The sequence below is a fragment of the Xenopus laevis genome, chromosome 3S (genome assembly GCF_017654675.1).
Source record: "Xenopus laevis strain J_2021 chromosome 3S, Xenopus_laevis_v10.1, whole genome shotgun sequence".
In the NCBI taxonomy this organism is placed as follows: Eukaryota; Metazoa; Chordata; class Amphibia; order Anura; family Pipidae; genus Xenopus; species Xenopus laevis.
Window position 1 is genome coordinate 21309032 of NC_054376.1, and position 17468 is coordinate 21326499.

Here is a 17468-nt window from a genome sequence, read left to right on the forward strand (position 1 = left end):
TGCTTCAGTAAAAATCCAAATTCTTTATTAATCCATTTAAAAGCGAGAACACATCACACAAGCTTGACGCGTTTCGGGCGCATGCACCCTTAATCATAAGCATAGAGGAACAATACATGGAAATGCTCTATAAATAGTACATGAATGCAGCGCCATCTGTTGGTTAAAGCGAATATCATAAGCTGTAGTCATTACACACATTACTATAAATAGATACAAATAGACACCAATAAGTACATAATGTGCAAAGTGCTTAAAGTTTAAAAAGTGAAACTTAAAAATGATACATAATATCAAAGCGAGTGTTGAGGCCACATGGATTCCTTGTACTGAGGGTAAAATCCAGAAGGCCTCTCGTTTGTTCAATAAAGTAATAGGATCACCGCCTCTTAGAGGGAGCTTTATTTTCTCAATAATTTTTACTCCCAAATCAGAGGAACCGTGTCCACTGCATTGACTAAAGTGTTTACCTATAGGCGATAATAATGACCAGGCTGAGCTGTATAATGATGCTGAGTATCTCTATACACTGATAATGACTAGCTGAGCTATATAATGATACTGAGTATCTCTATACACTGATAATAACCAGGCTGAGCTGTATAATGATGCTGAGTATCTCTCTATATAGTGAATAAAGTACCCCCTCTTGTAAAATATAAGGATATTATAAGTTACCAAGGAGTTACATGACCATATAAAAACACGAGGCCGAAAACCGAGTGTTTTTATACAGTTCATGGAACTCCGAGGTAACTTCTAATATCCTCATATTTTGCAACTAGGGGGACTTTATTTATTATAATACAAAAGTTTTAGTGAGTCATTTGACAGAAATGACATCAGAACTTACCGTTTATAACTGATGACATCAGAACTCACCATTTATAAGGATACAATTTACAAGATATTCATGGCTTTTGTGTATTATATGCTGATAATGACCAGGCTGCTCTGTATAATGATGCTCAGTGTTTCTATACACTGATACTGACAAGCTGAGCTGTATAATGATGCTGAGTATCTCTATAAACTGATAATGACCAGGTTTCTCTGTATAATGATGCCAGAGAAAGGTCAGAGCAATAATAATAATAGTAATAATAATACTTTTCTTCCTAGACAACTTTAAGTCGCTCCTTGCATTTCAGTGTAAGGCCATTTTCATATGCAGCAAGGCATGGCTCGGGCAGAACTTGGTTTCCTTACAGTTCCTGCTCAGCTGGCTAAAAACAGCACAGGGATGCCAAATATTTCACTTCTGCTAAGGCTTAAAAACATAAAATAAATCTTTATGAGGGTTAGGAGTGAATCTCTCACAGAGGAGGAATTTGCACTGGAGTTAAAGTCTTGCTAACAACAATTCCAGTATTTGACAAAGACACCGCATCTTTGTGCCTGGGGGGGGCGCCATTGTATTGACAGGAGCAAAGCATTCTGGGCCAGTCACTGCAGGGATAACTTGCTGTTTGGGTTTTGATGATGCCTCAGATAGGACCACACTGGGATCCTGTAATTAGCCCGTATTCTTCCTCTTCTAGGACAGCAGTTTAACAATACGATTACGGCAGCAAATTACCCCCCATTTGTTTAATTTTTTGTTCGCAATTAAGGGCTCAAAATCCTGCATGTGATGTATATAATAGGTCTCATATAGCATATTTGACCACTGTGGTCTTGATGCTCTGTTATTCAAGATAGAACCTATGCCAAAAAGCAAGGCAGAACTGTTGCTTTGTGACAATCGGGAAGACAACAAAACTATTGCATATGGAAGTACAACTGTAACCAGTGGAGTAACTAAATGTTACTGGGCCCCACAGCAAAAGAAGTTTTGGGCCCCCAAATTATCCAGAGGTTGCCTTGTTTTACCAATATATGTAATAAAATTACTCATGGGGCCCCGTTACTTCCTGGGCCCCCCTGCAGTGGCAGGGTCTGCTTCCTTCTGTAACAAATGTGCTATTATGTTTTATATATACAAAGCATGACTTTATACAGTAGGATTTGCAGAGTACAGTAAGGGAAGGGGAGTGAGACATAAGGTGGGGGTGACCTGTCCATTTAAATTTTGGCTGTGTGGAGTGAAAATCGTGAAACCAGTGATGGGGTGGGGAAAGTAGACGAAGGATGTTATGATGGGCGAGTTGATGAGAGTTCAAGTTGGAAGTGCTGGATAAAGGGGTGGGTTGTAAAGTGAGTGTCTAAAGGCTGGAGGTTCTGGGAATGTCTAATGGGACAGGGAAGGGAATTCCAGAGGATGGGTGCAGCTTGTGAAAAGTTCTGGATGTGGGAGTGTGTATAAGCACAAACACAAACTTACGTCCCGTAATGTATAGTATACATATTAGTTTATTGTTACATTACTGTTACATTGTGACGTCTTCTGCTGTTGCTGCCGGTTCACACATAACATTGAAGCAATGCCAGTACAATCAATGGGATATATATATATATATATATATATATATATATATATATATATATATATATATAGGTATATATATATAGGTATAGATAGATATATATATATTTATTTATTTTTTCCAACAGTTATGTTGCACCAATCAAATAAACCGTGTCACAACGTTAATAGAGTGCTGATCCGAATAGCAGTGAGTAATTCCGCTTTCAATAAATATATAGTGTCCAGCCAGATCGCAACACCTTAGTAAAACATAGCATTTATTGTTACAGTTCAAAGTGTACTTTCATTTGCAAAATTTTTTAACTTATCTGTACAGAGTCCAGCAGTATATAGTCCAGCGATATCGCCACATAATTATGCACCCACGCGACGTTTCGGGAAATCCTCCTTCCCTTTCTCAAGCGTTTCCAACGTATAGGCTGGCTACATCAAATATGTATAGGCTCCTTGACTAGCAATGTGGCAGAAACATTGGATAAGATTTTGGGCCCCCTGATACAAACAACTAAGTCATATGTGAAAGATACCAACGATTTTCTGAAAAAGCTATCACAAATACCTAAGTTGGAGGGTATTATTTGGCTGGCCACATTTGATGTAGCCAGCCTATATACAGGATGAGACTGACAGAGAAAGGGCCTGGCAGGTTTCAAAATACCAAGAATGTATTAAGTTCAGCTCTGGTCAGACAGCTTGCAGATATGTGACAAAATATTCTACAAATGATGCTTTGCAGAATGTTCCTCAGAGTACTTAATGAGACAGAACACAAGAATTGGTCAGTATGTTTTATACATTGGTGAGTGAGTGGGCTGCCTCTCAGGCAACATTTGGGCTTGTCTAAATGCCGCTTACAGTTTCCTCCCATGCTTATTAACAGAAATGTTGGCTTTTTTGAGGTTAGCAAGTTAGACCTCTAAACTGGGAAAAGGAGGACAGTTAAGGGGGGAACGGGTGCCAGCAGATTGGCCCATCTCATTTCATGTGGCTGAAAAGTGCCATAACTTTAATTTTTGAATGTGATATATACATTTCCTGTGACAAACTAGATGTTTTGACACATTAGTAATGATTATTTCCATATTGTTGGGCAATGTTCCCCATTAATCAATGTTAAGGTGCTCATACATAGGCCGATAAAAGCAGATGACAGACAATGTAGGCAGCTCATTGGTCCATGTATGGGGCCCTCTCATGGGCTTTCTTCACCAATATCTGGCGGGATATTGATCAGACAGGTTTAAAAATCCTTTTGGAGCAAGGGCTGCAGAGTTTCTTTGATGCAATCCTTGCCCCAAATGCCTGAATCCCCATTGTTGAGATCCGATTATTGGGCCCTATACCATATCAGGGAAAGATCCAGTCGTTTGGCAACCTTGCCAAATGAGCAAATCTTCAAGTATATGGCCAACGTTACTGCCTATAAATATTGTTTTTATATTTGCTTAAATAAAATATCCAGAGCCATTAATTGAATACAGACACCTGCACATCAGAGGAAGGGATCAGTCCTGTTTATACTGGCGAAACGCTGATATAAAGCATCAAAATCCTCATTACTATATACACACTCCCAGGAGTGCTGTGCAGATAATTAACTTTTCCTTTTGCATAGAAAGGCTTCTGTGTGGCTGGCAGTTTCATTACAGGCAGCTTGGCCAAGGGCGGTGACTGACAAGGGGTGCAGGGTGCTATATCAGTTGGTGTCAGTTCCCCTTTAAGGTCATTATTTTGGATGAACTGTGTCAAACAGGGCACTCAAGGTCAAGTGACAGGTGACAGTTGCAAATAAATGTCAGGATGTGCCCTTCTTGGATGACCCCGATCTCATTCAGCGTTTCTATAGGGTCATTGTAAACAACAGCTGTGGCCTGGGAGTTCACGATAAAATTATAATTATGGTTGAATTCCTGCAGGGCAGCATGGTTTCTCTTGCACTCCAGAGCTAAACTGGAAGGGGCTGTGGCACATTAAGGGATTAGTGACAAACCCTCAGCTGTTGCTGGACTACAACTCCCATAATCCAGCCGCTAGCTAAAGTGACAGATGACTCTGACAGTTGCCATCAGATGGGGAGTAGCCTGTTGCTTGACGATTGCTGACTAATTCCAGTTTTACCAGTGTTGTCAGACTTTTTAGGTTCATTCTCCCCTTTGCAGTCATAAGAAAGTTATAGACAAGCAGACATTAGGCTCTAAAAGCAAATTGTAAATGTGTCGGCTCTAGTTTGAGAATTGGATATCATGCATATGTATGTTAGATATTGAATTTTTTTTACAAAGTAACAATGGTGTGCGATCCACCTCTCCCCCTTTCTTTTTTCTGTATCCTGATTTATTTATTTTTTGTTTGAAAATATCTGAATAAATACTATGTGGTATATTTATCAGAGAGTGAAGTTAGAGATCGCCACAGTCCTCTAGAGTGAAATTCCCGCCACTCTCCATTCATTTCTATAAAAGAGTATTTATCAATGGGTAAAAGTGAAAGTTCATCCTTTGACAAATACGCCTTTTAAAATCCCATAGAAATGAATGGAGAGTGGCAGAAATGAATTGACTGTGGCGATATCTAACTTCCCACTTTGATAAATTATCCCCTATGATAAAAAAAAAGTTGCAGACCCTGAAAGACATGAGCACAGAGCTGTAACTGACACTTTTTGTATTTTCCAGTGATTTCCACATTTCACCCCAGCTGTTCCAGGGGCCACAATTTCGGAACCAATGATCTAGACTTTTTTTGTTACTTTTTGTTTGTTCTAGAGTCAAGTTGCCACTCAAATTCCATCCCTTTAATAAATCATTCAGTCTGTTATGAAACAATGGGGAGTCGTCTCCTGAATTAGAGTGGGGCGCAGTAGTTTATCCACATATCCTTGTATATCAGCCCCTGCCAGCTTCTGTTCTAATACGTATTTCCCTCACAGAGTAATGTCTCCAGCCTGTGGAAATAGTGAATTGTGACAGCTCAGGTGCAATGACAGCATTTGGCTGCAGGTATCACTGAACCTTGCAGCTGCACCCATGGCTGTGCCAGTTGGTTACAGGTAGAGACAGGATTAAATAGAGAGAGTTCACCTTTTAGTATGATAGAGTGACACTCTTTTGGTAGCCTGAAAAAGTGGTGCCACAGCACCTGAAGCAGTGTTATCCATTTGGTGTAAATTGCACGGCAAGCCCTCAGTGATTGTCAGGCAACTTTTATGAAAATTTATATGAGGCTGCTTCAGGCACCGGGGCACCACTTTTCATTTTACTGCATGCACCACTATCACCTACCCATGTGCACCCAGTGTAATCATGGCCCTGCAGCTGTTTTGGAACTATAATTCCCATCCCATTCCCTTCAAACATAGCTGGGGTGCTGGGGATTGTTACCAAGAGTATCTGAGCAGAAGGATTTCCTTGGTTCAGATCTCAAATGGCAAGGCTAATAAATCCATGTTTCATTGTACAGGTATGGGACCTGTTGTCCAGAATGCTTGGGACCTGGGGTTTTCCTGATAAAGGATCTTTCTGTGATTTGGCTCTTCATACCTCAAGTCTACTAGAAAATCATATAAACATTAAATAAACCCAATAGGCTGGTTTTGCTTTCAATAAAGATTAATTATATCTTAGTTGGGATCAAGTACAAGGTACTGTTTTATAATTACAGAGAAAAAGAAAATAATTTTTACAAATTTGGATAATTTGGATAAAATCAAGTCTATGGGAGATGACCTTTTCTGTAATTTGGAGCTTTCTGGATAATGGGTTTCCAGACAACAGATCCTGTACTTGTACTGTACTAAATGGTATATTCTGTAAGTACTTAGTGACACAATAATTGCATGCCTATGCTAAAGAGTTAGTTGAATTAATGTGGTTACAGCTCAGTAACCATGTGCAGTGTCAACACAAGCAGCCTCATTAGATAGACAAGATAGCAATTTGATTGGAGACAATGGGAGGAATATAACCAAACTGGTTTCTTTTCCACCTCAGCTCAGATTCCGAGGTTAACTTCGACACACTCGAGGCGGCTACTCCGATCCCATCACCTGTAAAGGAGCCAGTTACAGGTAACAAGCATGTCTGGTATTTCTGTGTGTGATCCATCTGCTACATGGCCCCATGGGTGGTTTAATATATGTACATTGCTAATGGGCTTGCAGGTCTGTGTATTATACACTTATAATGACTATGCTGTGATGTATAATGCTGAATCTGAATAACTTTTTCCAATTATAATGACCAGGCTGCTCTGTATAATGATGCTGAGTATGTCTACATACCTCCCAACTGTCCCTTTTTCGGAGGGACAGTTCCTCTTTTGACAGCTCAACCCGCAGTCCCTCATTTGTACTGGAAAGTCCCTATTTTCTCTGCACTGAACAGCCAGAAAAAGAAACAGTTTCTAACTTAATTGGCTTTTAGCAGAGAGCCCAGAGCAGCTAACAGGTGCAAACAAGATACTTTGTAACAATTTTGAGACACAAAACAAAACAGTTCAGATAAGGAGAAATATTTTCAAACTTTCATAACCTGCCACATTTTGTAAAATGAACATGGTAATTGGGGTGTAGCCACAGAAAGGGGCGTTACATGCGGAAAAAATGTTTGTCTCTCCTTTTACATCCAAAATGTTGAGAGGTATGTAGTCTATAAAATAATAATGACCAGGCTGCTCTGTATAATGATGCTGAGCATTTCTATACACTGATAATGACCAGACTGTGATGTATAATGCTGATAACTATCTATATTCACTGATTATGACCATGCTGCTCTGTATAATGATACTGAGTATATCTATACAATTATAATGACCAGGCTGCTCTGTATAATGATGCTGAGTATCTCTATACACTGAAATAACCATGCTGTGATGTATAATGATTCTGAGTATCTCTATACAATGATAATGATCAGACTGTGATGTATAATGATGCTGAGTATCTCTATACACGGATAATGACCAACCCACTGTGTATAATGATGCAGGGTATTTCTATACAATGATAATGACTAGGTTGCTCTGTATAATGATGAAGAGTATCTCTATACACTGATAATGGCTAGGCTGCTCTGTATAAAGATGAGGAGTATCTCTATACACTGATAATGACTAGACTGTGATGTTTAATGCTGATGACTATCTGTATACATTGATTATGACCAGGCTGTGATCTATAATGATGCTGAGTATCTCTATACAATGATAATGACCTGGCTGCTCTGTATAATGATGCTGAGTATCTCTATACACTGATAATGACTAGGTTGTGATGTATAATGATTCTGAATATCTCTATACACTGATAATGACCAGCCCGCTGTGTATAATGATGCAGGGTATCTCTATAAAATGATAATGACCAGGTTGCTCTGTATAATGATGCTGAGTATCTCTATACAATGACAATGACCAGACTGTGATGTAAAATGATACTGAGTATCTCTATACACTGATAATGACCAGCCCGCTGTGTATAAGGATGCAGGTATCTCGATACAATGATAATTACTAGGTTGCTCTGTATAGTGATGATGAGTATTTCTATACACTGATAATGACCAGACTGTTCTGTGTAATGATGCTGAGTATCTCTATACACTGATAATGACCAGACTGCTCTGTGTAATGATGCTGAGTAGTATCTCTATTCACTGATAATGAGCAGGCTGTGCAGTAACACAAGAGGAGAGTATATAATGGAACTGAGGACAGGCTATTGATGTGCAGAGGGAAGGGAATATAGGCCAGTGCTCTTCTCGTCTCTGGAAGATGAAAGCAGTTAACACATGCTGACAGTTTGTTTTTCCTCTGTGTCTGTGATTCAGATGTGCAGTATATGGGTGAATGACTCTGCGGAATCCTAAATTTATCTCATATCAAATCCTTGCTTTCATTTTCTTTAGGGATGCACCGAATCCAGGATTCGGTTCGGGATTCGCCAGGATTCGGCCGCATATGCAAATTAGGGTTCGGATTCGGTTCGGTATTCGGCCAAATCTTTCGGAAAGGATTCGGGGGTTCGGCCGAATCCAAAATAGTGGATTCGGTGCATCCCTAATTTTCGTAGAGCGATCCAAACATATTTAATGAACCTGTTCTCATCGTCAGGAGGTCACCATGTATCATGTGCTGACACACACCTCTCATTGGTGGCATTCTTCATGGAATTATGGATATGAAAAGGGGCAGGGCTTGAAAATGGGTGGATCTTAAAGGAATTGTTCAGTATATATATAAAAACTGGGTAAATAGATAGGCTGTGCAAAAGAAAAAATGTTTCTAATATAGTTAGCCAAAAATGTAATGTATAAAGGCTGGAGTGACTGGATGTCTCACATTATAGCCAGAACACTACTTCCTGCTTAAATTGCCATTCTAGTATGATGTAGACAGTAATGCTTTTTGCATTAGTTTTTTGTGGTTTTTCAGTTATTAAAGGACAAGGAAAGGCAAAAAAATAAAATCCAATTTCTACTTTCTTTAATGAAAAAGAAACCTATCTCCAATATAATTTAATTAAAAACTGTGTACTGTTTTTATAAGAAACCTGACTGTATGCAGTGAAATTCTCCCTTCATTTACTGCTGTGGATAGGAATTGTCAGATGGTCCCTAACTGCTGAGCAGGGAAACAATCATACTTATGAACAGCAGGGGGAGCTCCCGCCTTACTTACCAGTCATGCAGAATTCAAGCAGCTTTATTTATGACGATCCCTAAGCAGCCTAGACCACACTGAGCATGTGCAGGGTCAGGGTCAGGCAAAGATGTTTAACAAAGTTACAAGATGACAGCCCCCTGTGGCCAACTTTAAAAGCATAAATCATTTGTTTGATTAGGCTTTGTGGTGCAGTAAGTTCATGCCTATGTTTAGTATACAAAATACAGCATTTCTAGCCTTATTCTATTTTAGACTTTCCTTGTCCTTTAAGCTTTTTGTTCAGCAACTGTTTGGTTGCTAGTGTCCAATTTACCATAGAAACCAGGCAGTGGTTTCAATGAGAGGTTCGAAGTTGAATAAAGACCCCCATACACGGGCCGAGAAAAGCTGCCGACAGCCTGAGTCTGTCACTCACAGAGCAATAGTTTATTTGGTTACTGGGGTCAGTGACCCCCAACAGCCAGAAAGCGGCAGAAGAAAGCAAATAAGAAGACCAACTGAAAAGTTGCTACAAATAGGATATTCTTTAACATGCTAACATCAATATGTAATAATAGGCACACTGTTTGCCCCAGAACAGTAACCCATAGCAACCAATATGATTTGCTTTTCAGCAGGTGACCAGTAAATGCTTTCTGCTTTCTGCTAAAGGCAGTAGCAAAGCGCACAACCCTCTGTAAGTTAACTTAAAGAGGTGTTTCACCTTTAAGTTTACTTTTAGTATGTTACAGAATGGCCATTTTTAAGTAACTTTTCAATTGGTTGTTTTTTAATTAATTGGCATTTTCTTCTGATTCTATCCAGCTTTCAAATGGGGGTCACTGACCCCATCTTAAAACAAATACTCGGTAAGGCTACACATTTATTGTTATTGCTTTTTATTGCTCATCTTTCTATTCATATTCCAGTCATATTCCAGTCTCTTATTCATATCAATGCATGGTTGCTAGGTTAATTTGAGCCCTAGCGACCAGATTGATGAAATTGCAAACTGGAGAACTGCTGAATAAAAAGTGCAAAAATCACAAATAATAAAAACCAATTGCAATAAAAATTAAAAACCAATTGCAAATTGTCTCAGAATATCACTCTCTACATCATACTTAAAGTTAACTCAAAGGTGAACAACCCGTTTAAAGGTTTTATGCCATTTCATACCTTTGTGTTATTTTTAAAGAGAGAATGTCAGGTTATTTAACCTTTAGGTTGCACCACCCTATGAAAGTATTAAAGAGGTTGTTTTTTTAAAGTATTTTTTTCCAAGCTTTTCGGCTTTCCTGAACATAACACAATTTTAAGCCCCAAAAGGAAACATTTTTATAATGGTGCAACCCAGCAGTAGGATACAGTACAGCTTGCAAGACCTAATAGGGAACTGAAGCCTGTCTGTGCTTGTGTGACTGCAGGGCTGCGATTGGCTGTCCCCCTCCTACTGTGCTTCTGGCAGGGACCGTTAGGGCATGCCCACCCCTCATTTGAAACACAGACAGGGATCAGAGAACATCTATAGGGAGCTCTTATAAAGGGGCTGTTTTAAAAGTTAATATTTTTTAGCACCATGTAAAAGCTACGCCATATATTACTTATAATTGACTACAAAATTAGGGTTTTTTTTAATTTATCCTTTATGTCTCCTTTAATGCCTGTTTTTTTTTAGTTTGCTTTCCATCTGTCAGCTCTGCAGTGCACTGTGGGGACTCTGATGTCAGGGGCTGCTCTGGGAGAGAAAGTGAGAACAATGTGACTAGTATGTGTGCTTCTGTGTGTCAGACAGAAAGCTGTGCCAGGGATGTCCCCTCTGGTGACAAAGCACTGGGCAATCTGGATGAGCTTCCATTCACGGCCTGTTGCCATCACTAAAGGGGAAGTGCCACAGAGGAGAATGGATTGAAATGACACATTTTTTGAGAGTTTGGTTAAAGGAACAGCAAATCCAAAAAATTTAAATTATTTAAATGAATCACAATATGATGCGGTGTTTGCTTCAGAAACTCTACTATAGTATAGATAAACAAGCTGCTGTGTAGCCATGGGGGCAGCCATTCAAAGCTGGAAAAGGAGAAAAGGCACAGGATACACAGCAGATAACAGATAAGCTTTGTAGTATTCAATGGGATTCTTCAGAACGTATCTGTTATCCACTGTGTATCCTGTGTTTGAATGGCTGAGAGAGAGATAGATAGATAAAATATTATTATATAATAAAATAACATTTCAATTGTTCATCAAGTTAGTTATAAATCTAATTGCAATGGAAAACCATAATTTTTCCCTACAGCTGTGCTATTTCTCCCTACAGCTACGCTATTTAAAGAAGATGTTCACCCTCTTAGTATGATGTAGACAGTGATATTCTGAGACCATTTGCCATTGGTTTTATTTTTTTTTATTTGTGGTTTTTGAGTTATTTAGGTTTTTATTCAGCTGCTCGCCAGTTTGCAATTTCAGCAGTCCAGTTGCTAGGGTCCAAATACCCCTAGCAACTATGCATTGCTTTAAATGAGAGAATGGAATATGAATAGGAGAGGCCTGAATAGAAAGATAAGCAATAGGAAGTAGCAATAACAATACATTTGTAGCTTTACAGAGCATTTGTTTTTTAGATGGGGTCAGTGACCCCTATTTGAATGCTGGAAAGAATCAGAAGAGGAAGGCTAATCATTTAAAAACTGTAAAAAAATAAATAATGAAGACCAGTGGAAAAGTTTTTAGAATTGGCTATTCTATAACATATCAGTTAACTTAAAGTGGACCTGTCACCCAGACATAAAAAGCTGTATGATAAAAGTCCTTTTCAAATTAAATATGAAATCCAAAATCTTTTTTTTTTTTTTTTTTTTTTTTTTTATTAAAGCGTTCATAGCTGTTGTAAACTCATTTAAAAATCTAAACTGTCAATCAAATATTGCCTGCCCCTCGGCGGGGCAAGCAAATACTTTCACTTTCAATTCAGCACTTCCTAGATGTCACTGCTCTTCCCACATTCCACCGTTCTCTTAACCATTTCATTGTGTAGCCAGGGCATGGGGATGGACATCAGGTGCCCCATTCTGGTGCACAAACAAGATTCTGAGATGATTCAAGGCTTGAATTAATAACAGTGTCCACAAAATGACTCCTGCCTGCTTGCTATAATTATGAGTTCCCAGACTAAAGGAAACAAGATTCAAATCATTTATACAGTGTAATTAAAGTTCATTTTGCTTGACTAACGTGATAAAATATGATTTGGAATAATTTGTTTGCGTAACCGGTCCCTTTTAAAGTCATACTGACACTAAAACATTATTATTCAAAATATGAATTTACATCAAAAGTTACCCATAGCTCATGTTATTCACTCATAGGTCTGCTTTTGTAAGTAATTGTTACTTGAAGTTCCTAAACCTGACTGTTTTGCCAACCTGACTGTCCCTTCTCAACATGTCAGTTAGAGTTTCTAATGCTAACAGACTGCTGCAGTTCAAATATGACAGCATCCTCAGAGAGGAACATGGGGGATCAGATGGGTAATGTAAAAGCATCTGTAAATATGTTTATGGCAAAATTATAGATAGCATGCAAAGACAATATTATGATATATGTAAAAAAGGTTTAATATTTGGTGTCAGTATCTCTTTAAAGGTTAACCAACCCTTTTAATAGAAGTCCTTTAGCAAAGACTTTTAATTGCGATGACGAGCAAGGAAACAACTGAAGCATGCTACAACTATGCATTTGTGGTTGAACGAATATGGAGATGATGTTTATGAAATCAGATGTAGGTCAGAATGGAAGATTAATGAAGTGAGCCAATTATAAGCATTTATTGTATAATTAAATGCTTAACATGTGCCAGGTATTTTATTAGCCTTACTTTTAAAATCTCTCAATAAGTTAAATAACATAAGTACTCTTTATTAATTATTTTTTGATGAGTTTTAAAGTTTGAATCATGTCCTGATAAAAATGGGTCTAATTAAGTGAATCTGTTGGCATCTGGGTTCTTCACCCATGTTCTAGATAGACAGAGGAATAGGTGAAATGTCATTGTTCTGATGGTCCAATAAATTGTACTGAGAGTTGGCAATGGAAGACTATAAGACTGTAATAATCCAGCAATAATACTTTGAGTAACTCTACTTTTATTATGACTTCTGTCCCTAGATTTAAAAGAAGAAATCGTATCTGAATTATCAGTGAAGGACAATAACAATACCTGCGGCGATGGCCATGATACAAAGCCAGTACCAGGGCAAAGGAGCCGTTTTGATCCAGAAGCCTTAAAGTGCCACTTGGATTTTGACAGTTTTTCTGATGGACCAGAAATAAATGGCAACGATGGCCCTACAGAGGTCAACAGTATCCCAGAAAACACTGTAAATAATCTCATTGGTTGTGAAGCAGAAGAATCATCAGTGGATGCACTGGATTTGATGTACAATGAACATAAATTGAAGGACAGGCAGCCTCAATTGCACACAGAATCAAATCATTTGCTCCTGGAAGACATCAAGAGCTCCAACTGCTACACGGAAGACTTGAACAGTAATGAGCTACAGGGCAGTGCCATTGTATCAGATGAAGTTTCTGGTACAGAAGGGACGGAAGAGGACAATAAAGAACCTTCTCAAGAAAGGACAGAATTAGATGACAGGGAAAGATCTAAAAATTACATGAAAAAAGATCTGCCACAGAAAAACAGGAAACCAGGCAGCAGATTGCCATTCAGGATACACAAGGAGAGTGCCAACAGCACCTCAAACCTAGAAACCAGCTCAGAGTTCCTTTCTTCATCTACCTATCCAGATAATCCCCCACTGCCCAAATCATCATATACCTTTGATCCAAGTCACTTTGATGACCCTAATAACAACCCATTTGGTGGAAAGTCCACCATGCCTCCTTCCCCTACCAATGTTGATGAGGAAACCAGTGATAAACTTAAGCCATCTAATGCCTTGTCATGTCTCCACGAATCTGACTCAAGGAATGAATATGGAAGTGCCAAATCATCACCGAAGACGTCGAGATCGTGTCTCATTACGTAGGTTCCTCTCTTGATTTCCAATTTTGTATTAAATGTAAAGCAATTATTTTGGTGAAGAATGCTTGCCATTCAAACCTTTATCATTGCATTTGTAATAAAGGGATAACATTTATTTAAAAAAAACTAAAATAAACACACACACACACATATATTATCTGTCCATTGTGGAAGAGGGCAGGGTTTGTCCATAAAAACTCCATTATTTATACAGTTGGCAATTTGCACAATGTTTAGGCTCCTGTGGTAGGGTGTACAACTGTCTTTGAGAAGAACACTGCAAGAAAATTGTACCTCGACTTCAGATGGTTCGCTTGGAGCATCGCTTTTTAACCGGTTCTATATAGTGGGCTATATATTCCTTATAGTACATATTTGGGGCCAGAATGTTATAAAATGATGAGCAGAGCACTTTGAGGTCTATACAATCATATTGAAGGGCCACACCAGGCCAATGGGCAGTTGGACAGCCCTGGCTTAGGGAATAAAAAGTAGAGCTTATACACTGAAAATGAGACTAAATTAAAATATACATTAATTACACTTTTGGACTTTCAAACGAGAGTGACGCACCTTCCCACAATGTTTGGCTCAGTCTTATGAAGCCCACATATGCTATGCCATGTATCGCTAATAGTAAAGGTTTATACATTTTTGTATCCCCTGGTGTAGGTTTCTCTGTAGTACATTTTCTGAACACGTCTGGGTTTAAAGGAACAGTTCAGTGTGAGAAAAACTAGGTAAATAGGCTGTGCAAAATAAAAAATGTTTCTAATATAGTTAGCCAGAAATGTAATGTATAAAGGCTGGAGTGAACAGATGTCTAATAAAACAGCCAGAATCCAACTTCCTGCTTTTCAGCTCTATAACTCTGAGCTAGTCAGCGAATTGAAGGGGGGGGGCACATAGTACATTTCTGTTCAGCGAGTTTGCAATTGATCCTCAGTATTCAGCTCAGATTCAAAAGCAACAGATATGATCCATGTGCCCCCCCCCCAAGTCTCTAATTGGTTACTGCCTGGTAACCAGGGTAACCAGTCAGTGTAAACCAAGAGAGCTGAAAAGCAGGAAGTAGTGTTCTGACTGGCATGTTATACATCAAATCACTCCAGCCTTTATACATTACATTTTTGGCTAACTAACTATATTAGAAACATTTTTTATTTTGCACAGCCGATCTATTTACCCAGTTTTTATTTTTACACTGAATAATTCCTTTAAGATCTCTTTGTGTCCCCCTTCAATTCACATATACATGTTGTAAGGAAGAGAAAATAAATAAGCATCAGCCACAATTGTTACCCTTGTTGCTATTGTTAGCCACTCTTTTAGACCTACCCTACCACCCTGACTCATCTACATATACATGCACCCATATTTACATTGATATCAGTTGGAAAAATAAGACGTGGATGCAGATGCATATTGCTCCTTATCACTTCTTGCTGTTCTGATCATTTGGCCTGAAAAAGGGAACATAGAAGGTGGCCATACCCTGTATGCCTATTCGGCCCCTCATACACTATCTATCTGTTCAACTTGCACGGCAATCACTTGGATGCCATACTGTTTGGGCCAGCGTATGGCCACCATTAGGCCCTCATCATAGTAAGATGACCACTGCACCTTTTGCTTTCAGTGTCCAAACCCTTAAAGGAACAGTTCAATGTAAAAATAAAAACTGGCTAAATAGATAGGCTGTACAAAATAAAAAATATTTACAATATAGTTTTTATTTTTACACTGAACAATTCCTTTAATGGTTTACTTGGCTCAGCCCTTCTGTTATTTTAACCACAATCCGATTTATCAGTGGGCAGAATACATAATGTAAACTCTTCTGTGTGCCCTAAATAAGGAATGGGGCTTTTAAGTGTGAACTTCACTAACGAACTTTATACAGGGTTTCAATCTGATAAAGTCATTGATGCTTGCTTTGGGGCCATAACTGTGCCTTGGGAAGCACACTTTCCTCCAGGTATGTGCTTCTGAGCCTGAACATTTCCTATTCCTACATCGTACTCTCTGTCAACCCTGTAGCGCCCATCTGTTTTGCATATTGCTTCTTTTATCCATTTATTTAATCATTATGCATTTATTTAACTCTCTCGTGTATGTCTCTCTTTGCATTCTATTTCAGTCTTTAGATTTGATATCATGGAAGCTTTCCACACTGTGCATTCTGTTGTTTTGAGTAACTCATTGGCATACCTGCCAACTGCACCGCTTGCTGACATTCATTTATGGAATGATGGGGTCTAGGGTGTGGATGGTTGAATATTAGATTCGGGTGGAGTTAGGACAAGGTGGGAGACAGTCAACATATATGAAATAGGGAGAAACTATGGACGCAACAAGTGGGTTCATATGGTACAATAGGAGGGGTTATAGGGAGGGTTATGTGCAGCAATTAGATTTGTTATATGGAGCAATAGGAGTAGTTATAGGGAGGGGTTATATGGAGCAGTATGCGTTATAGGGAGGGGTTATATGGAGCAATAGGAGGAGTTACAGGGAGGGTTATTTGAAGCAATAGAAGAAATGTAGAGGAAGGTTATATTGGCAATAGGAGCAGTTAAAGGGAGGGGTTATAGGGAGGGGTTATATGGTGATATAGGTGGAATTATATTGAACAATAAGAAACGTTATAGGGAGGGTTATATGGAGCAATAGGAGGAACTATATGAAGGGGTTATATGGGACAATATAAGTTATAGAAGGGCTATTTAGGGCAATAGGGTGGGTTATATGGCGCAATAGGAGGAGTTATAAAGAGGGGTTATAGGGAGTAATAGGAGGAGTTATAGGGAGTAATCGGAGGAGTTATAGGGAGTAATAGGATGAGTTATAGCAAGGGGTTATATGAAGCAATAGCATGAGTTATAGGGAGGAGTTACATGAAGCAATAGGAGGAGTTATAGGGAGAAGTTATATGGAGCAATAGGATGAGTTATAGGGAGATGTTATATGAAGCACTAGGAAGAGTTATAAAGAGGGTTTACATAAAGCAATAAGAGGAGTTATAGGGAGGGGCTATATGAAACAAGGCGTTATAGGGAGGGGTTATATGGAGCAATAAGAGGAGTTATAGGGAGGGGATATATGGAACAATAGAAGGAGTTATAGGGAGGGTTACATGCAGTTATTGGACGTGTTATAGGGAGAGACTATATAAAGAGCAATAGGAGCAGGGACAGGCAGCACCCTAATAAACCACTTTATATCTCTTTGTATTTCTAACTTTCATTTGTTAAAAAGAATAATTGAAAAATCCCTACAGATTGGGTGTAAGTTTATATCAATGACAGCTTCTCTTTAATAGTGTGTGGTGTGACCACAAACAAGAGGTTA

General features: G+C 38.7%; 2 protein-coding genes across 3 annotated transcripts in view; one reads left to right on the forward strand and one right to left on the reverse strand.

The window, feature by feature from the left end:
- The window catches only part of nodal1.S (nodal homolog 1 S homeolog), a 111792-nt gene that overhangs the window by 60190 nt on the left and 34134 nt on the right, over positions 1-17468 (reverse strand). The gene's annotated exons all lie outside the window — the stretch shown is intronic.
- The window catches only part of tacc1.S (transforming, acidic coiled-coil containing protein 1 S homeolog), a 51989-nt gene that overhangs the window by 13901 nt on the left and 20620 nt on the right, over positions 1-17468 (forward strand). For both annotated transcript variants that reach the window (XM_018255002.2, XM_018255001.2), the window contains exons 2-3: positions 6418-6494; positions 13238-14117. In XM_018255002.2, the coding sequence (XP_018110491.1) occupies positions 6418-6494; positions 13238-14117 (957 nt within the window). The remainder of the gene's footprint in view (positions 1-6417; positions 6495-13237; positions 14118-17468) is intronic.